The sequence below is a fragment of the Drosophila ananassae genome, chromosome XL (genome assembly GCF_017639315.1).
Source record: "Drosophila ananassae strain 14024-0371.13 chromosome XL, ASM1763931v2, whole genome shotgun sequence".
NCBI lineage: Eukaryota > Metazoa > Arthropoda > Insecta > Diptera > Drosophilidae > Drosophila > Drosophila ananassae.
The window spans coordinates 10,806,595-10,827,711 of NC_057931.1; the positions used below are offsets into that span (position 1 = coordinate 10,806,595).

The following is a 21,117-nucleotide window of genomic DNA, read 5'->3' on the forward strand; positions in this document are numbered from 1 at the left end:
TCGACCCGATTTTCGAAAAAATGGAAAGGGGTTACATCACGTTTTTTCTCGATTTTGGCTGAAAAATTGATTGTCCGATTTCGGCGATCTTTGGATGCATTTCGACTAATTTTGGGGCGCTGATTCCGAAAATGTACAGCGTTGCCAGATCGGGCCACAAACGGCCGAGATATGAGCTCACGAAGGCGCATTTCTGCTCCGATCTGGCAACGCTGGGCATTTTTGGAATCAGCGTTCCGATCTCCCTCGAACTGCATAATTAGTTTTTCGAAATCGAACAACTCATTTTCGACCCGATTTTCGAAAAAATGGAAAGGGGTTACATCACGTTTTTTCTCGATTTTGGCTGAAAAATTGATTGTCCGATTTCGGCGATCTTTGGATGCATTTCGACTAATTTTGGGGCGCTGATTCCGAAAATGTACAGCGTTGCCAGATCGGGCCACAAACGGCCGAGATATGAGCTCTCGAAGGCGCATTTCTGGCCCGATCTGGCAACGCCGTTTCGTACTTTTAATTTTGTCAAACAAAAAGGTTATTTTTCATTATTTATTTATTTCAATATTTTGTTTTCTTAGGTCTATGAAAAAAATTGGCTTATACATAAGGATTAAATGGTATCCTGGCCTTTCTATAAATACGTTAATAGAAGTAAATGCAGATAGATGGATGTGTAACTGGTGTGGTTGCGAGATGCACTTAAACTAGCACATTTTAAAAATATAACGTAAACACGAGGACTTAAAGTACTTACATGCGAAAGAGAAAAAAATTAGGAGACCCCCGAAAATATTCACAGATAAGCTGACCGAAAAAAAAAGGATATGGTATCATGGTATTCCTTAATAGCTAAGAGGTAGGATGTTTTGGCAAATGGCAGCCGAATCTTGAGACCAATCTTCGCGTTCAACGCAACAAGAGAAGCAGGACTTCGGAACAGGATCAGGATGAGAGTCCCTTCAAGCGGTGGCCACCTTGGCGGTAAAGGCGGCCAGCTGAGCCTTGAGAGCATCGATTTGGCACAGCAGCTCAATGTTCTGGCGCTCGAGGTAGGCAGCCCGGATGGCGATCTCGTCCTCCTTGATCCTGCGGCGATCGCGCGATTTCTTGGCAGCAGCATTGTTCTTGCGCCTCCGCTCGTAGTAGGCGGCGTCCTTAACCTGGCCTCCTGAGCCGGCAGTGTTGGCGGCATTGGCTGCGTTGCCGGCTGTGGCTGAGGTGTTGGCCAAGTTGCCATTGGATGTGGAGCCATTCGATTTGCCCTCAAAGTTTCCAGCCTGGGAATCGCAATCGCTGGACTCCTCGGCAGCTGCCCGATCCTCGCTCTCGCTGTTGTTGTTGGAGGAGCTGCCCTCGTTGACAGATCCGCTCCTGGAATTGGTGCGTCGCATCTTTGGGTTGGTCACGGTGCGCTGTCCTCCGTTGGAGCTGCGGATTTGTTCCAGGACTCGCTTCCTGTACTCGGTGTATCGTTCAACTCGCGGATTGTCGAGCAGCACATCGGTGGCAGCAAAGTTGGCGGCAATCACCAACGGATCCCGGGGGAAGGCCTTGAAGGGGCGGGTGTTCTTGCTCGATTCCCCGCTGCTGCTGGTGGGCGTGGTCGTCTGGCTCTGGGCTGGGATCTGGGCTGGTGGCGATTGAGGATTCTCGAGGACATCGATCTGCATGGTGCTGGCATTGCTGGCAGGACGAGGCGAGGCGTTCGAGGAGGCGGCAGCAGCAGCCGCAGCAGCTGCCGATGCAGCAGCGAAAGTCTGGAGCAAGCTGGCGGTGGCAGTGGCAGAGGCAGTGGGCGTGGCCTTGGCAGCGGTCAGTGGCTCCTGCTTGATGTTGTTGTAGTAGAATGCCGGGTACAGGGAGGCCAACTGCTGTTGCTGCTGCTGCTGTTGCTGTTGCTGCTGGACGTACAAGAGGTTGCTGGTGGGCGAGGCCGAGGGAGAGCCACTGCCGTAGCTGAAGCTGGTCTGGTACGGAGATGGGGTCTTCCTGGGCGTCTCCACGCTGTCACAGCGCCGGGAGAGATCCAAAACCTCGGCCGAGGGAGCAGCCTGTTGCTGCTGCTGCTGTTGCTGTTGCAGTTGCAGCAACTGTTGCTGGTAGGCGTAGGCGGCGTAGAGGTCCATTTTGGGCAGGGCCAGACTGGCGGGCTGCGGCTGCAATTGGCCGGGAGCCGGCAATTGGTGGTGGTGCAGCGGCTGTTGCTGCAACTGGTGGTGGTGTTGGTGGTGCTGCTGCTGCGGCTGGTATTGGTGGTGGTGCATCATTGGCTTGCGATCTGCACAGAGAGAAAAAGGATCAGTTAGCAAACCGAATCGAAAGTCGGAGCGAAGATAGAACTCACCAGTCTTGAGATCGAAGAACTGCCCGGCCATCAGTTTCTCGTGCATTAGCATGTTGAGATATTATTTGTTTTTATTTTGTGTTTTTCGTAAATCCAAACGTTTCTGAGATGTTTCAGAGCCAAAGAATCTTGTATCTGAGTGCGGTGTATCTGTATCTGTATCTGTACGCTGACGATGTCGAACGCAAACTGATTTCCTCTCCGGCGGACCAGCCGCTTTTATACTCTGTCGCGCCGACGCTCCATTCAAAAGAATGGCGGACACGAGCGGCCAGCCGAGCCTACCAGCAGGTAGCCCGAGGGCAAAGGGGTTGACACTAGCCCTGTCTCCCTCTATCCGTCCGACCTCTCGCTTCCGCCATCTTTCTGCCCTGCCCTCAAAGGGTTTTACGAGGGTGCGGTTCGGTTCGGTTCGGTTCGGTGCGATGCGGTCCGGGTTGCTCTTTAGTTTTCGCATTTTTCGCGAAAATCTTTATGCATTGTTCCATCGCCATTTAGCGTAATTTCAAAAACGAAACATAAAAAAGAGTTTTCGAACTTTTTTTTTTCCCATCTTCGTCCTGTTTGTGAGAGCGATTCTTCCGAAAGGATTGGTCTGGCCTGGAAAGGATTCCTGATTTCCGCGACGACCCTAATGAAATGGATGATGGCAGAGAATCATTAAAGAAGGTTGGGAAAATTCATAAAAAATATAACATGAGTTATTATTTTGTTAAAATAAAAGAGGGTTTCTAGAGTATGATATAGGGGTTACCAAAGGCAGAGTAATACTGGAGGACATAGGTTTAAAAAGATATAGTTTTTAAAATTTAAATCAAATGATAAAGGGGTTCTATAGTATTATTAGAAGACTAAGCTAGTAAGCTACATAAATAGTTATAGTCTTCTAACCATATTGTTTAAATCATATTGCTTCTAGAATTTCAAGTTAAAAACTGATTAAAGGATTTAATTTTTTTAGTTAAAACTGGAAGGACTATCATATCTATAAGGTGATTTAACTAGCAAGGATACTAAAGCTATAGATTATAAGATCATAAGACTAGTCTTGGAAAACAGAAACAGTTCTTTAAGAAGCAATAGTTCTTTTAGTTACTAAATAGTTCTATTGAATTTATAGTTTAGAGTATGTACTCTTTAAACCCCCTTTAATAATACATGTCCTGTCTATAATATTTCCATAAACTCCCCCCACTTCTCCTCCTCCTGGGGAATACCAAGAGTTCTAGAACATTTTGCAAGCAAGCTTCCCAGAGCATCAATTAGGCCAAATCATACTTCTGGCTATATCAGCGGGGGAGGATGAGATCCTTCCTAGTTTAGTATGCAATCGAGAGAGAGAGAGGGAGAGAGGGAGACCGTTTAGATAGAGACGGGACTAGGTTTGTTGATGATGGATGCACAATGCTCAAGGGTTGCGAATCCTAAATCCGTTTGTTTGCGCTTTTGTCCCTAAAATCCTTTCGGCTGACCAGCCCATCTTGCGGCCCGAAAACCAAATCCCATGGCTGGGCAGGACATGCAAGGATGTATCTGTTAGAGAACTTAGAGGCGAATCTTTGGCGGACATCGACTTGCACAAAATTAGTGTGCGTGACAAATTATGGAAATTAGGCCGAGTCGGTTAGGCCGGTTTTGGGCCAGCTTCTCAGCTTCTCAGCCCTTTTTCGCTGCCGTAATTCGCATTCCGCTAATGTAGAATGTTTCTTCCCAGAAGTCCTGCATGTCCTGGATAGCTAAGATGCCCTAAATGCCCTGGCAAGGACACTGGTCGTCGGCCATTTGATTCATGACGCCGCCAAGCATCATGGGAGAGAGGATCGTTGCGACAAGTGTCCGTGATGTTTGTTCTCATGTCCTGCACATCCTTTCGCCAAGCCTTCTTGAGTCCTTCCGCCGCTGTGGCGTGGGATCCTTGAGGACTTGTTTAATCTTTGGCCCTAACTGTTTGCCTAACTGTTTCTTGAAAGACGGCCAACGGAAGTGGCCTAGTGACTCTGGGAAGAGTACACTTGGAGTATCCTTTTGATAGTGACTGACATGTCCTTGCCATAAACAATTCATTCACTCACTTTTTACAGCCCACTCCCCATTGAGAGGGCAAATGCTTCGCTGGCAAATAAAAAGAGCTACCGATCCGAGTAATGAGTAAAAAAAACCGCGAACTTATCCGCTAATCCGTGCGCTAATCCAACCGTAAAAATGGTGGATTAAACTAAAATTCCGCCTGATCCTCCCGCACCCACAGAAACCAAGCAGCGTCTGTCCTGTCATTGAGCGGCTCTCGTACCTGAGCCGCAGATCCTTTCTCCTAGACAAGCCCAGATCCTCGATCCTCGATCCTCGATCCTCGCCAGATGCCATAAAAAGTGAGTCGCGAAGCCAAAGAGTTGCCGAATTCGTTGTAAAAACCAGATTCACCGAAAAAACTAGTTGCCAATAATAAAAAATAAATAAATAAAAAAGAGAGTCCTGCTTTGTAAAAAAACAACGTCATAAAGAAGGACTTCAACGGCTGTTGCTTTTTAATGAGCTCGCTCGCTCTCTCGCCGGTCCAAAGATGCAATATTTGTGCAATCCTTTCAGCCGTATGTCCTTGGGCGCGTTTTTTACGGACAGGGCAGGCAGCCAGGTAGTGGCAGGACGAACGGGTTGGCCATAAACCACTGGCCGCCACTCTCTCCCGCCAAACATACATATATGATGGCCATAACCGTGGTATTGCCTAAAAAACGGGGATACTATTTTTATTGCATAATGGACGTTGAAAAAGAGGACACTGGACGCAGGACACTTCGTGTGAAATGGTAGGTGAGCAAGCGCAGCAAGCAGGTCATAATAATGCTGCCGTTTTTTAAGAGGTTTTTAGGAGCGATCATAAAATATTCCAGCAAAAAAAAAACCAAAAAGGATAAGAAAAGAAAAGGGTTCTCCCGCGCCGCCCATTGTGGCCCAAAGAAAATCAGCGACTAATTGACTGAAAGGGGTTTTCGCGTTTATGGCCCAAATGAATAAAAAAAAAAAAAGGGTGAGGCTGTGTCCTGGCCATGTCCTGGCTTCTTGGAAGCACCGTTAACTCCTTTCGCGGTCCTTTGTCCTAATGGGTTACATCTAAGGATTACTTTTTACCAGCCAGCCAGCCAACCAGCCAGCCAGCCAACCAGCCAGCCATTTTGTTTCTTCATTTTTAACTCAAAATAGATTCTATAATCTTTATAGAATTATAGAAAATATGCCGGAAGCCTCTCTCATAACAATGATATTAGTCGATGGCCGCCTAAACCCATCAGATCCTTGGATATCCTGCGATGCTAATGAGGAAGTAAGTGGACGAAGTACAAGGAAGTGAAACGTACAACCGAAAGGGGGATTACACGTGCTCCTCGAACGCACAAAAGGGACGCTCTTCAGGACACTGCTTTTGCTTTTGCCAAGCAGGACGATGCTAAAAAGACTATCCTCATAGTTTAGCTCATAGATCACTTGTTTGTTTTCGTTGGCAAAATATGCAAAAACCATACAGAGAACAGGTATTCGCATTCGGATTCGGATTAGTTCTTAGCCACTTCCTGCAAAACGGAAGTGGCAAAGGACCAAATGGCAAAAGGACCAAATGGCATTCTCCAGACAACGGCCGAGACTAAAAAAGACACAAGTTAAGTACCAGCAATGAGGATGGAAATTGAAATGGAAATGGAAATGGTGCTTCCGTCGTCAAATCCTTTGGCTAATTGTTATCCTATGGCATGGCTCCTAATCCCAGATTCCAGATTTCAGATTCCAGATCCGGCTGCTCAATTATGGCATCTCATTAATTGAGAGACGGCCGAAGAAGGGGATCTCATTGGTCCTTCATTCATGGATAGCTGAGGGCATCTTGCCGAAAGATCTTGCCGAGATTTCCGTATTGCATTTCTTGGCCAAATTAGTGCGGTTTTTATTACCAGACAGGGTCTACGGTCTATGGTCTACGGTCTATGGTCTACGGTCTATGGTCTACGGTCTATGGTCTGTGGTCTGTGGGGATTATATTCCATTCCCCGAGACTCTTCTCCCACAAATCGAATCGAAACAAAGAAAGAAAACTACTCTTCTTTGGCGTCTCGATGTCTCAACTAGAATCGAAAACTTTCTAATCTCAAGTTTGTTTCCAACAAACAAAAGTAATAAATATTGATATTCTTGAAGAGTTGTGCGATAAGCTGGGAAAAGTTCAAGGCTCTGACACAAGATTGTGGACTGTGATGGATGGAGTAAGTAAGTACTGGAAGTGGAAGACCCCCCGGTAGATCCAACAATCGTATAATTCTCGTCAAATCGCCAAACAAAAGCCTCAATGGCCTGAGTGCTATTTAAATGGGCAGTTCTAACTTGCTACTTCCTTACGCCATGGCCATTATGGCTGTTGTCCTGCCAGTCCTTCCTCCTCCATCAGGAGGATCCTCGCTGCGGAAAAAGGGATGTGGATGTGTATGTGGTGTGGGGTGTGTCCGGTCCACGCCCATCTTGGGAAAATGCAAGAAAAACGGTATTTCATGGATGATTTTTGGGTTGTGAGAGAGTGTGTGAGTGTGTGTGGGAAGTACACTGAGAGAAAGTAAAGGAGAAAGAGTTGAAAGAGTAGTGCCTCTGGGTTTAAAGAGGAAAGATATACAACTTCTATGATCTTCTTAACTTTCTTTTCTAACTCCCCTTTTAAAATCCCCTTTTTCTCTCAGTGTCCTGCATCTCATAACTCTACTGTATTATTGAAATCTCTTACTTATTGAACTCCCATTTTGCATGCATCATTCGCTTTGATGAACTGTCAACGTTTAGGCCATTGTTCCCACAGATCACAGATCACAGATCACAGATCTCATGCCTCAGATCTCATAGCTCTGTGTGGCATAGCTGTCATATATTATGGATTCTTTCTGCACCACCGAGAGTACAGTTATGTGCGAGACAATTCTAATAACTCCTCACTGGATAACCCTCATTGCCATTGCCATTGCTTACTTGCCCCTTCATAGCTCACTTAATTTTATGCATTTTAACGTTGATTAGCTGCCACATATCTATTCTGTGGCATTGTCAGAGGAGACTGAGCTGTTGAGGAGAGGGGGATCTGGAGTTAATCAACAGAACCCACATAAAAAGAGTTATGAGCTACCGTTTTTATGGAATCCCAAAAAGGATTCTCTCTCTCAAGCCCACTCGATCGATCAAGCAACCAGGCTCTTCAAATTTTCACACCTTTTCCGATTCGGGAATGTCCTTTTTGGAAGACCGTTCTTTTTGTCCCATTGTCCCAATCGATTGTTCGATTTCGGGGCAAAGCCGCCTACGAAACCCCGTTAGAATGGCCCCTAAACACTCCCGTTACCCGTTATCCGTTATCCTTTAGCCGTTACCCGTTACCCATTCCCGCATTGTCCTGCGGCCGACAAACAATTGCTGTCAAAATGGCATTTCTGGCAGGATTTCAGCCAGTCCTGACGCTCGTCCTGCTCCTCCTCCTGCTCCTGCTCCTACTCCTGCTTCTGATAATTGTGACAATTGTCAGTTCGCACCATCAATGCTATCTGGGAGGATCCAGTCAGGACGAAGATACAATCGATAGATTCAAATCCGGAACTCACAAAAAAAAATAAAAGGTGCTAAGCCAACTCTTTCCTGGGAGCCAGGACACTTGGCAATGGCACTCCTGACTCCTGGCCACTCGTAATATGAGCAGTCCAACAACGAAAAGTCTTCGTCCTGGTTACGCCCATTGTATCCGGATACCGGAACAGGATTCTCTCATCCTGATCCAGAGCCACAATTTGCCTTTTGGCTTGCATGTCCCGTTTTTTTTCTTCGTCCTTTCCAGCTACTCTCCTTGCCATATTTTTTTTTTTTTCACATGAAACTAAAAACTCAATCCATGGGTCCTTGAAGCCATGAGATTAAACGGTCCTTAAGCGGTTTAAGCCTTTTGTGAGCCGAGTTTCGGAGGTGGCATTTGCCGAATGCCATCCCGAACACCATTGTCCTGGAATTCTGGTTACAAAAATTATGGTTTAGCATATCATTTCATAATTTTCATCTTTCATCTTTCATCCTCCATCTCTTTGCTTTTTTGCTTGTATTTTTACTTGCCAATCTCAGCAGTCCTGGAAGTCCTGTCAGTCCTGTCCACTCTTCCTCGAAAAGAAAACACAAACATTTGAAAGCGAAGCTCTCTCTCTCTGCCATCGTCCTGGTAACAGGTGACAGGTACTCGATGGCAGGACTAGCCTTAAGCCTGACTATCTGGCTGCCTCAAGTTAATCTCGCATAATATTGCGTACTCCGGCCGAGGGGATTACCAGCACAAGTGTCCCAATCCCCGAAGGATGCAACAGCAGCGAGAGATCTCCACTGGTAAGCCGGGATCGGAATTGGATTCCGATGACTGCCGGAGTTAAGCTCCCCCCCCCTAGACGGATTGCCACTGAGCCAAGGTCGTTGCGTCAGTTGGCCATAAATATTTAAGGTTTTAAGAGCCAATATTCGAGAGATGGTGTGTTTTAAGCCAGGTTTTAAAAGTGTTTGCCATTAAACAGGGTTTGAAGTGGAAACTGTGGGATAACGTTTGCAATCTTTTAACTTACTATTAATAGGAATATGATGTTCTAACTGCGATAGCTTCAAGGTTCTATCTTAAGGACTCTATAGCAGTATTATAACTCTATCTCTTTAATTAGAAACTCCTACCTAGAAGGTTCTGCTCTTGTGATTGTTATTGTATCTATATCATCATATAGTAGTTATCTTAAACCCTCTCTAGCTCCATAACTCTATAACTCTCTCTATAACTCATTCTAATTATCACATCCCCATATCTCTTACATATCTATCCATTACATGCTAAAATAGCTACTATTACTATGACTCTATATCACTATTATAACTCTATATAACTCCAAGTTTGGATCTCTAACTTCTATTCCTACTCCTCATTATTATTAACTAACTACTTCTAACTCCTATACTCTATAACTCTCTCTATAGCTACAACTATCATAGCCCTAACTATCATAGGAACTAATTTCTTGCTCATATATGCCTCTGTAACTATAACTATAAGCCTCAAACTATGATTACTCTGATGTTGTATCTCTAACTATAATAACTATAGGAGAGTATAGTTATCCTAGATCTATCCCTATTATTGATATTATATCTCCATAACCAACATTAAAAGCCTCAAACTACGATAACTCTAAGGTTTTCTCACCAAGACCATAATTTTATCTTATAATTAACTATTATATAATTATAGTAATAAACCTCCATCCATGATAGCCCTAAAGAAGCCTTTAAAACCCAATTGAAAACCTCGAAAAAATGTGAAAACCCTTCGCCATATTACGCCTCAGCCTCCATTGCCTTGGATTGCGCCATTTTGGTGCGACTACCACTCGTATAACCCTAGTCCTATGACGATTTCTGGGCCAACTATCCGAAACTCCCAAGACCGGCAATAAATTGAAGCGAGAAGCTGCCAGAGGGCAGAGGAGACAGAGGGCAGAGGATGCCCCTTCCCCCATGGAGAGAACCAATCAGAGTTTTGGGAAACCACCACCGTCTGGTGACTTCATTTTGTTGAGGGAAACGGGTTTTCGGTTTCGGGGCCAGAGACTTGATTAATTCCGGCAGATAGAAGATGAAAAAATATATATAATAAAATAAAATATAGCATGGAGTATGGAGTATGGAGTTGAGAGGAGATTGCAGATGAAGGGTTGACATGGGCGAGAGATGGGCTTAGGAAGGGAAAATGTGACAGCTGTTTGCCCGGCCAGATGACCCAGTCCATTGTCCAGTCTCGGGCTGTCTCTTCTTGCATTTAATAAATAAATAAAAGGACGGCCGGCCAGCAGAGGGGGGACTCTCATTATAGCGAAAATAAAAGGGTTTCACATGCGGTGACGGATATACAGATGCCCAGGCGGATGTGGATGTGGATGTGAATGTGGAGTTTTCCTGGCGGTTGCTTAATGATAACAGAGCCGGATGGATGGCGGTGGGTTGACGTTGATTACAAATGGTTGTGGGATTTGTGGGTCAACTGCTGTGGTCACTTTTGGCAATTTCCTTCAACTGCCTCCAACCCCATTCTCCTCCCAAACAGCAGGGTGGTTGGACAGTTGGTGGAGTTTCAAGTCATACCAAATACGAACACCAAGAAAAGAAATAAATCGATTTAAGGAGCAGTCCTTTCTGTCATTGATACTGAAAATATTTTGTCAAGGGAAACTCGAGTAGCTGGCAGTAATATTATAAGATTATCTGTCCATTGTGGCCCTCGGATCGGACCTCAGATCTGTGGCCAGACAAGTGGAAATCAGACAGAGGTCGGGATCAGGTCACTTCCTGTCTTACCCTTCGCCTTTGATTATCCTTTTGTCATGATCGGAAGGCTGTTTGCCAAATAGAGATCACTGGAGCGTGATCAGAAAAGAGTTCTACTCCTCCATCCTTTACATTTTAGATATCCTGGGAATAGCAACTCCTAATGCTGACCCTTTAGAATCAGATCCTTGGGCATCGCATATTGTTTCGCCTGTCAGCGGAGAGAGTAAGAGGACCATTAGTCCTGGGGGCCATTGAGACAATGAGGACAACACTCTCACATATGCCACGCCAACTTAATGATCTTCGGTTCCGGTTAGAGTCCTAGATCGTAGTCCTGGTCCAGGCATCCACAATTTGCCACAAATTTCCATGATTAATTGCCTCGGAATGGCATTTGCATTTCCATTTCCATTTCCATTTCTCCATTAGGTCCATGGCTCATGTTGCGTTTTTGTCCGGCGTGTAATTTGAGGCTCTCGATTCTTCAATGCATAATTAGTAGGCGATCGCCTGACCAGGACTCTGAAACTAAACAGGACTAGCTCTCGCCAGGACCTCTGACTGTGGAATTGTTTCTTGGTGCACGAGCCACACGACTTTCCTTCACTAATTGTCGGCCGAAGCGATTCTGAGGAAATGCCGGAGGAGGAGGAGGAAAGTACGCAGTGTCCTGCCAGGCTTTCTCATCTCTCTGATCCTTTTTGCTCGCAGAAGGAGTGTGCTCTAGGACATCCTCTGACTCATATCCTATAACCAAAGAAGACTAAACTTTAACCAAAAACATAGACACTCCATTACCACACGAGCCAAAAAGGACACTTCCCAGTTAATTGATCAGCGATTACCAAAAACCATCCAAAGAATCCAAAGAATAGTGCCAACTCATGGTTAAGTGGAAGGGCTGTCTAATGAGGTCCTGCTCCTGCTCCTGCTCCTGCCACTCTCCAGTGTCCAGCAGTAGTGTGGTCAGCAGCTGGAAATCGAAGCCACATGTGGCTAGCTCATGCCCATCTCCCAGGTCCCTACTAAAAGGATTCTAGATTCAAACGCTTCCCTATTCCCAGTGCCAGGAAACACAAACAAAAACGCCGAACATCCTTATTAATCTCAAGGGGGCGTCGCCGAACGCCTCACTGAATGGATCAAAGTTCGAAGTCGATACATGGCACTCGGATGTGGATCTAGAATGGGAATGGCGAGTGGCGAGTGGCGAATGGCTGTGGGATTACAGAGTTCCTCTGCTCTGACTCGGAAATGGACAACGCCTAATGCCCAACATATTGCAACTTTATGCCGGGGAATGGCGATCCCAGAGCCCAAATCCTTGCCTTGACTTGCGTTTTTGTTTTTCCACCGCAGAGGACCTCAATGGAACGGATTGCAAGAGGTCCTGTCCAGTCCCTAAAGAAAATATAATAAGTGGGCACGTGTTCCTGCCCGATGGGAGATTGTTATTCTACGACCGACTGGCCTCTGGGCCCCGACGGGCTCGTCTGCGGTTTGTTTTCTCAAATAAATATTTGTTTATGTTTGCCCAAGCGCCAAATTTGTCCTGCCGTCGTCCTCTTCCCGGGAATCTGCACCGCAGTGTGCTCACTCCACCAGAGGATCCTCGCCAGGCGCCAAGGACCTGGCCTGGCCTGGCCTGGCCTCTTAAGCCTTTACAGCTGCCCGGCGGAAGTCCAAATTACTTAAAACCAATACACTTTGGGCAGAAATAAAAAATGTAGACTCATACAGGATCCATTTAGGCTTTGTTTGAGGTATTCCACCCGAGAATCGTATGCAAATTGGTGGAGATGTGGCTGTGGGTAGGGGGCATGTAGGAGAAACCATCACTTTCGAGGGGGGCCTAGAGGAAAATTTCAAAAAATGGGATCGAAAATTTTATTCTGAGATTCTGATGCAGATTGGTGGAGAAGAGTTCTACGAGTCCTTTGGGGTATCCCGCTTTAAGATCCGATGGATATTGCAGAAGATAGAGCCTTCGGAGTGAGCCAAAAATGCTTTTTCAGGTCAACCCCATTTTTTAAGGGGGTCCATCAGAAAAATTTAGAAAAATGGGCTCAAAAATTGTATTTCTAGTTTTTGATGCAGAATTGGGAAGAATTGATCCCAGAAATCGTTTAAGGTATTCCTCTTGAAAATCGGATAAAAATCGGGGAAGTTATGGCCATCGCAGTGGGCCCTATGGGGAAAAATCGCACTTCCAAGAGATCCCATGGGAAAAAATGGGAAAAAATTGAAAATATATTTCGTGTCAGGATTTTGATGTAGAATAGTTGGGAATCAGCGTAGAAATCTTTTAGGACATTCCTCTTAAGGATCGAATCAGAATTGGAGGAGTTATGGCTTTCCCAAGGGGTGAAAAGTCACTCCCCATGCGATTCCCATTTTTTCAAGGGGGTCCATCAGAAAAATTTGAAAAAATGGTATCCAAAAAAATATGTTCAGACTTTAATGCAGATTTATGGAGAATAATTCTAGAAATCGTTTAAGGTATTCCGCTCAGCAATCAAATAAAAATTGACTAAGATACGGCCTTCCCAAGGGGTGAAAAGTCACTCCCCACGGGATCTGCAACTTTTCAAGGGGGTCCATCGGAAAAATTTGAAAAAATGGGATCAAAAATGTTGTTGCAGGATTTTGATGCAGATTGGAGGAAAATAGTTCTACAAGTCTTTAGAGGTATCCCGCTTCCGGATCGGATGGGAATTGAAGAAGATAGAGCCTTCGGAATGCGTCAAAAATGCATTTTCAGGAAGAGACCATTTTTTGAAGGGGTTCCATCAGAAAAATGTCAAAAATGGGATGGAAAAATAGTTTCTGAGATTTTAGAGCAGATTGGAGGAAAAAAGTTCTAAGAGTCCTGCGAAGTATTCCGTTTAAGGATCAGATGAATATTTTCAAAGTTATGGACATGGAACCTCAAAAGAAATCCTTCCCGACATCCTATTCAGGCCAATTTGGAAGCCCGTCTTTGGCAGATATCCTGTAACATCCTGGAAGAAACTCAATAAAGACTTCTCACATAATAGAGCTACCGAGAGCTGAGAGCGGAAAGCGGAAGGAATGATCCAATTCTGTGGGCAATTGCCGGGCTAATTGAGTGAGGTGCAGGGAGCGGTGTGCCTGGCGGGGATTAGACTAATTTTTAAATGGAATTGCAATCGGAGCAGTTCACACATAGAGGCTCTGGAGGGATAGAGGCTCTGGAGATTTGAGATTTGTTGGGAGTGTGGCGGAGGTGAGGATCTTAGTGAAGAAATCCTGGCTGATCGCAAGGATTCTCATTGCAGTTGCAGTTTCTGGCGGTCCTGGTACTGGTCCTGTTTCGCTACGCAGCATGACGAAAGGTAAATTTTGTAAACAATTGTGCTAATTAAGCCAGCCCAATAAAAATCGGCTCACGGAGGTCCTGCCCAAAAGGAGAGGGGAGAGGAGAGCGAGGCACTTGAACTAAATCCGGTAGCTTAAACGAGTTAAAGGAACTTGAACGGAACTTAATCCCATAAATTTGGGAAAAATACAATTTTAATCAGGTTAATTCGTGTGTAGAGCGTTGCATGCAACATGCCGTGCCATGCCGCGTATCCTTCAAGGATCAATGGCAGGTAAAAACAGATAGAGAGAGGCTCGAAGCGAAGCGAAGAAAGCGAAAGGATTAGGCCCGGCCTCTTGGCCATCCGAAGGGGATTTAGCTCAAAATATAGGTGAGCCTGACATGCCCACCGCTCCTGCCCCTGCGACACTTTAATTCTAATCTAGAAAGGACAACGCAGGACACACTGACACACACATACACCTATATGATCGGGGAGCGAGCCCCGGATCAGCGATCAGATTATATATTCTGCTCGTATATTGCCAAATATTCCTGAGACTTCTACTCAGTCTCTTCAAGAGTTCGGTAGAGATTGCAAAAGTTTCACGTAAATCCTCGAGATTAGATGGCTAGATCCTGAGATTTTCCAATTTCCCGGCGCACAGTCCGTCCGTGCGTCCATCCGTCCGTCTATCCGTCCGCTTAGATTAGCCCAATTGTTAGGTCAATTGAGAGATCACTTGAGTAGGCCCGGGGATTTTGATCGGAGGAATCGGGGATCAGTAGCGTCATTGGGCAAGTGGGCCACTAGGTAGCCGCTGGAAAGCCACTGGTCATGCCCACTTAAAGCTAGCCGTGCCTCCGGTGATCCTGCGAAGGTCCTTCAACTAAAATCCTAGTCTCTCAAGCCCTGCTCTCTTGACTTTCGACCCCAATTCGAGGACTAACAGTGAGATTTAAGTTAGTCCTTGATTTTTAAATTAAACAGTCTTCTAAGGACATCCCCCTTTTGATCCTGGCCATACAGGACACGTGCTATTCTCGCGCTTGGCAGGCGCGAAGAGCGTAAAGGATTGCCAATCGATCGTGACGCCCCAAAAGGCACCAGGCACCAGCGGGATTAAGGACATGAGCAAACACATTTCCCCGAAACTCTATCGGGAAATGTCAACAGAAAGAAGGACTGGCGAATCAGATCCTGGCGATCAGTCGCCGATCAGTGATCCTTTTGGGGTTGAAATCAGGATAAATATGAATAAAAACGGAGAATCATGATCGCAAGGGGGGGATCCTGATTGACATTTTGTGCCTTCTCACCTGGCCAGGACGATCGGGGATCGGGGATCGTGGGCCCGTGATTGGAGTGTGCTCTGCACGTGGCCAAGGATCCTGATCGGCGGGAAAGAGATGGCGCGACTGGCACTCGTCCTTTGTGTGGTTAGGCCCGCCCGTCGTTTCTTTTCTCCTCTCCTCTCCTCTCCACTCTGATCTCTTTTTTTTTCGAGGATATCTCGGCTTTGTGCCTTTTTTTCTTCCTTTTTGTTTTTTTGGGCAATCGATTACAAGAAAATTATGATGTTTTCAAAGGATAATCTCGGCTGGAAGATCTTCGGAGATGGTTGGAGATTGTTGTGAGTCCTGGGACACGGGGTTATGCATCATTATTTGGCTCACACTTGACATTTGGAATGTTTGCGAGAGAAAGGACATACAAGGACAACAAGATGCCAATTAGGCATTCGTTCTTTATACTTTTCGCACTGATCCTTGCGAGATTAGTGGGAGAAGAATCTCATCTCCCAGCGGAGCCCATTTTTATGGCGAATCGATTAAGGACTCTCCGCCATTTTGCCGAGAGAGTCGAGAGTTACGAGATATCCATCACGCAAGGGTTGCACAAGGGTTGGAAGGACGATTGTCCTGCCGTCTTAGGGGGTGGCCCAGCACTCACCCCTTTGCCAGCAAGGATATTCTGGACTGGGCGGAACACGTGTCCATGATTAAATAAAATGTTTGGCAATTCGTTTGATGGAAAGTGCAACCCTTCGAGCTGCTGCTCCCATAGTCCTGCCAGGACTAGAAACTAAATAGGAAAGTGACAGCATCGATTGGAGAAGGAGTGAGGGTCCTGGCTATTGACCACAGGACATGCTTAAGCCTTTGGCGGCCAAACTGACCAGCAATTATGAGTCGAAAGGGAGTCCTTCCTACGAGGGTTTGAACTTCCAATGGATACCCTTGATTATCCTTCCCCCAATTCGTTTGAAATTCAAAACTTTTCATCCCGCACTCTTCTTCAATATTTTGCCGATTCATTTTCTGGCCAAAAACCAACAAAAAAAAAAAAAAAGGACGAAAACGTGTGAAAACCTGAGTGATTGTCCAGTTATCTGGCCAGAAAGGACATTCCATTTTTCATTTGCCAAAAATTTTACAGTTAATGCGGAAAACAAAGACTGGCTAATATTCCACAAGAAGGACACGACTGGACGGAATTCAACGGAAGCAGGACGATTATGAGCAGGACTGATGTGTGCTCCCGGACAAAGGACATTATTATTGATAAAAATTATGCACGCTGCGAGCCAGAGGCGAGTCCTGTTGTTGGACAACTTGACTCAGCAGAAAAAAAAAGGAGTAAGATGGTTGCAGGACAAAGGTCCTGCCTGCTTTTCTGTCATAATGGCTCAATCAGGACGGCAGGACTTTTCTTGGCCAAAGGATTCTTGTCGTCTTTTTTTGTTGACACAATGTCTGGCCTGGCCAGAGTCCTTCTGCGGTCAACCGAGGATGTCATGCATCCTGGCGACAACTTTTCCAGCCTCGGCGGCTAACATTAAACAGATCCTGGATCCTGCGACTTGTTTGTCTAACTGTCCTTACAGTTAGAGGTCAAAGGATAACGGTTCGGATTTAACGGTGCTTCCTGCATGGGTCAGTTGTATAGTGGATGTCCTTTTGATTCCCACCGACAAAGGATTCACTTTTAATTATGATATTTCTTCAAAAACTACTAACTTTTAGATCCTTTACAAGGACATACAGTAACCAACTCTAGTAGCTTGTATTTTCTTTGAAAAATATCCTCAATTATCCTGCCAATCCTTGGCCAGAACTGTGAAGAATGGGCTGGGCCGGGGGGCCGCCTCCTTCGGCTAACGATTATTTGGCAGAAAATTGTTCAATTCCGATTTCAAGTTAAAAAGCAGTGTCCTCCAGGACAGGAGAGGATTCTGGCAAAAAGGATTTAGCTGCTAAAGCGTAAAAATGCCGTTAAATCCTTTTTGTGTGCAGGACCTTCTTAGGTAGGAAGTGACGTGACGCCCTGTTGACTTAAGATTACGGCAATCCGGGGGATGAGAGTATCCTTCGAGGATCGAATCCTTCCAGTTCACTTGTCCTTAAGCCGGCTGAGCTGCATAATTTTCCTTAAAAAACAAACAAAAACAAAAACGAGGCATTGTGGCTTTCACAAAAGGCAGTTTATTTCGAAAGGATTCAAAAGGATTCACAAACAGACAAAAAAAAAAGGATTCTTAAAAGTTAGTAAAGCTATTGACTCTTCTTGATGACGTGCGCCAGGTCGTAGACACCGCGCACCGCCTTCAGCTTCACGCCGGGCACGTCCTGGAGGCGACCCACTCGGCACAGGACGATGTTGTGCTCCTGCAGGTTATGCCCGATGCCGGGGACATAGGCCACCATCTCCTTGCCGGTGGAGAGGCGCACCAGGACGCACTTGCGGTTGGCCGAGTTCGGTTTCTTTGGCTTCTTGATGAAGGTCTTCAGGACAACGCCCTTGGCGAAGGGCTTCCCGTCCAGGGGCTGGCGTGGCGGACGAGTCTTGATGTGCGGTCCAGTGCGATGCATCTGCTGGAGCGATGCCATTCCCCTCATGGCGGTCTCATAGCTGTTGTGGATGGCTGGAAGATCGAAGAATACAGGAGCAAGTGCTCTACGGGATTAGAAGTTGTGTCTCTTCGAGGATGATGATGTTTTTTGTGGGATTATTCTGCTAGTCGTAGCTGCTTACTGATTGCACCTCAAACTTCACATAAACTCAATAATGCACGCTAGGATTTGACGAATCCTTGGCGCACATTGTCCTGCCAACTGCAAACGGCACAACTGTACCCCCAGGCCAGGATGGCCAGGAGACAAAGGGTCAAATGTCAGGGTGATCAGTTGGTGATCGACAATGCCCGCTGCTCTCTCCATTGTTGTGGCTAATCCCTGTGAAAATCGGGTGGATGTCCATAGTGTGGCATGCCGTGGCATGCCGTGGCGTGGCGACCAACAATAATTGCAACCAAATGACGCGCATGCGCAAATGTCCACCCAACCAAGCCTTTCTGGCGGACAATGGATGCCCAGTCGTTTTAATTATAGAGATGCCACCAACAGACCCCAGGTAATAATTTCCATATCCGGACGAACAAAGCCCGGCCCAGAAAAACAAAAAAAGAACAATAGCCGAGGCGATCGTCCCACACCTGCGACCCGCTCGCTGGGCGACCTTTTTTGCGGTTGCCAAAAATATTCCTGGCTGCATTTTTGACAGGTTTTCAATTATGTTTTTTCAATTAAAAGCCGAACCATTGGAATCTGTGTGTGTTTTGGCGGCCCTGAGAACGCGACTATGAAAATATTCTCAAGCGGCGGCGGCACCGGAGAGTGCGACGGACACGCGACGCCGACTGGCGAGTGCGTCGAGGATCGAGGGGAAAGGGTTCAGGCCCTTATATCCCTAAACTCATCCATCTCCAATCTCACTTAGAATAACAACTAACCTACCATTTGTTTTGTAAATTCAAAGGGAAAATATGGAAAACTCACTCACCCTGCGCCGTCAACTGTTTCGTAATTCCCAAAGTTTGTCGCAGAAAGTTCATGGTGTTTCCTCTCTTCCTTCTGTGTTTCTCCTAGCTCCAGCTGCTTACTGAGTCCTCTAGTTAGTGCAAATCACTAAATTGCCTCCTTTTAGTGTGTTTTTTTGTTTTAAATCACTGTTTAAATAATAAAACTTCAATTCCAATCGGCCAATGTGAGAAACAGCTGTTGGGCAGCTGTTGCCACCTGGTTCTCTGTTAACAGTTCACTTAACAGCACCGAGGGAGCTGTTGCGCGCTCTGTTAACAGTATGTTGTGCAGCCCTGGCGCGCTTTTTGAATTTGGTTCCATCTTTAAACATGATTTTCGCTTAAAACTTACTGAAAAAAACACTTAATACTAACCCACTCGTATTAATGACACATTTTACTTCTAGGTTTTTTAATCATTTTTAATCCAAAAAACTGGCTTACTTGCGTTTAAAACTGATGCTTAGGCTACTTTAGGATGCTTGCTTTGTGGGTGGTGTGAGAAATACGAGATGTGGGTGAATATTAGTCACAATTCGCGAGAGTTAAGTATGCTTATTAGCTAATATCTTAGCCACTAGTTGAACTAATCCATTCGAGTCGTCGACAATAAATAAATAACACTACAAGTCTAGTTTAGAGCTACGTACAGGACTTATTCGAGCTGCCCCTCCTCCAAGGAGTTGCAATTACAGAACATAATAGTAAATAGTTAATTAATTAATTAGTTAATTAATGTGATTAGTAAAAAAAAAGGATAATTAATAACTCTATTGACTATCAGGCCGGAACTTGCAAGAGTTAAACAGTTCCTCGTGAAATCATTCCTTAAAACTACTCCTAACAACTAGACCTTAAACTAAAGGATTCTAAGAAACTGGAACTGATTCTTAACTGAATAGTATTCGACAGCTCTGCCGGCCTGCTCTACGGATATCCATAATAATACACATCGCCTCCTGCTCTCCTAATCCTAATCTAGCAGGCTGATCCCACTCCTGGCGTCCTTCACACCTCAATGCTGTTGAGGCTGCCGGAGGAGATGTTGTCCGTGTGGCTGCCCAGTCGCGTCCTCTTGATCATCGCCCGGCTCGGCATGGGGGAGCGCTGCACCCGCGGACTGCCCGGCACAATGGGGATACCCACCAGTCCGCCAGGGTGGCCGGGGTGGTGGTGCAGGTGCTGGTGGTGCGGCGGCAGGTTGTTGTTGTTGTTGTGGTTCAGGTTGAGATTGGTGTGGCTGTTGTGCTGGCTGCCGGAGGTGCGACGCTGTCGCCTCAGCGATGGAATCCTCGAGGGCGTGGGAGTGCCCTCCTCCATGTGGTAGCCCCCACCCTGCTGCAGGTGATGCTGTTGCTGTTGCTGGTGGTGGTGCTGGAGCTGTTGGAGTCCTCGGACACTGCGCTCCATCATGGGCGAGGGCTGGTGGTGATGGGCGGGCGCCTGCTGGTAGTACGCGGAGTGTGGCGGCACCGGGGGCGGCTGCTGGTGGTAGTCCAGGCGCTTGTGGAGCAGCGTGGGCGTGCCGGGCGGATGGTAGGGCTGGGCGTGGTGCAGGCCGTTCTGGTGCAGGCCAGAGGTTGCCTAGGAGGAGCACAAATTACAAAATCATTAGCGTGGAATGGAGATCGGGGATGATCTGTGGATGAGTTCGGCATGAGTGACGGCATGTGGACAAAACAATCTAGGCTGGGGGTTGGCTTGGAGCTACTGGGCGCCACCGCCAAGTACTAGAACTTGCCTACAGGCTCTTTTCCGGCCAGCAAGTTCTACTACCCGGCTTCCCGGCTCGGCTTACTTGGCCAGCATTGGCGGCGGCTGGTTTCTTGGGCAGCGGCAGCGGCAGCGGCAGCGGCAGCGGTGGCAGCGGCTTGCTGGGCGCCTCCAGGAGAGACGCCTCCGGACGACCCAGCTCCGGCTTGGGGCTGAGACCCAGCTTGAGACCCTCGTCGCAGGCCTCGAGCGTTTCGCAGGAAGAGGAGGCAGCCGCCGGCCGTGGCGAGTCCTCCTCCCTGTCGTTCTCCTCCTCATCCTCGTCGGTCTGCTGCTCTCTTCGCTCCTCTCCGGACGCCATCTGGTCCTCCATATCAGCGGGAAGACTCCCATTTCCATTTCCATTTCCATTTCCATTCGAAAGTGGAGGCAGAAAGCGCAGCTCCATCACGTTGCGGTTCTGTGGAACGGTGGACGCTCAATTGGCGATTCTCGCAGAGGAGGAGGGCAAG

At 46.6% G+C, this 21,117-nt stretch overlaps 3 protein-coding genes across 6 annotated transcripts in view; all 3 read right to left on the minus strand.

The window, feature by feature from the left end:
• Nucleotides 1–545: 545 nt before the first annotated feature.
• LOC6504622 (protein giant) lies at nucleotides 546–2,844 on the minus strand. Its single transcript, XM_001966477.4, has 2 exons — nucleotides 2,345–2,844; nucleotides 546–2,278 (listed from the first exon to the last, which is right to left on the minus strand). Exons 1-2 carry the CDS (start codon nucleotides 2,394–2,396, stop codon nucleotides 960–962), a joined length of 1,371 nt encoding a protein of 456 aa, XP_001966513.1. The 5' UTR covers nucleotides 2,397–2,844; the 3' UTR covers nucleotides 546–959.
• A 14,649-nt stretch (nucleotides 2,845–17,493) lies between these two features.
• Nucleotides 17,494–19,013, minus strand: LOC6504620 (40S ribosomal protein S12, mitochondrial). The gene is made up of 2 exons (XM_001966478.4): nucleotides 18,874–19,013; nucleotides 17,494–17,956 (listed from the first exon to the last, which is right to left on the minus strand). The coding sequence occupies exons 1-2, from the start codon at nucleotides 18,923–18,925 to the stop codon at nucleotides 17,586–17,588; spliced, it is 423 nt and encodes a 140-aa protein (XP_001966514.1). The 5' UTR covers nucleotides 18,926–19,013; the 3' UTR covers nucleotides 17,494–17,585.
• Nucleotides 18,928–21,117, minus strand: part of LOC6504619 (interference hedgehog) — a 32,256-nt gene continuing 30,066 nt past the window's right edge. For 3 of the 4 annotated variants that reach the window (XM_032453353.2, XM_014904271.3, XM_032453354.2), the window contains exons 9-10: nucleotides 20,691–21,065; nucleotides 18,928–20,476 (exon numbers count right to left, since the gene is read on the minus strand). In XM_032453353.2, coding sequence (XP_032309244.1) covers nucleotides 19,901–20,476; nucleotides 20,691–21,065 — 951 coding nt within the window. In that variant the 3' untranslated portion in view covers nucleotides 18,928–19,900. The remainder of the gene's footprint in view (nucleotides 20,477–20,690; nucleotides 21,066–21,117) is intronic. The other variant, XM_044716963.1, reaches the window with a different exon arrangement.

Coding starts and splice junctions, on each gene's coding strand:
- LOC6504620 (XM_001966478.4), bottom strand. CDS start 18,925: ATGAACTTTCTGCGACAAACTTTGGGAATTACGAAACAGTTGACGGCG. Junction 17,957..18,873: donor GAAACAGTTGACGGCGCAGG/GTGAGTGAGTTT, acceptor TCGATCTTCCAG/CCATCCACAACAGCTATGAG.
- LOC6504622 (XM_001966477.4), bottom strand. CDS start 2,396: ATGCTAATGCACGAGAAACTGATGGCCGGGCAGTTCTTCGATCTCAAG. Junction 2,279..2,344: donor GTTCTTCGATCTCAAGACTG/GTGAGTTCTATC, acceptor CTCTCTGTGCAG/ATCGCAAGCCAATGATGCAC.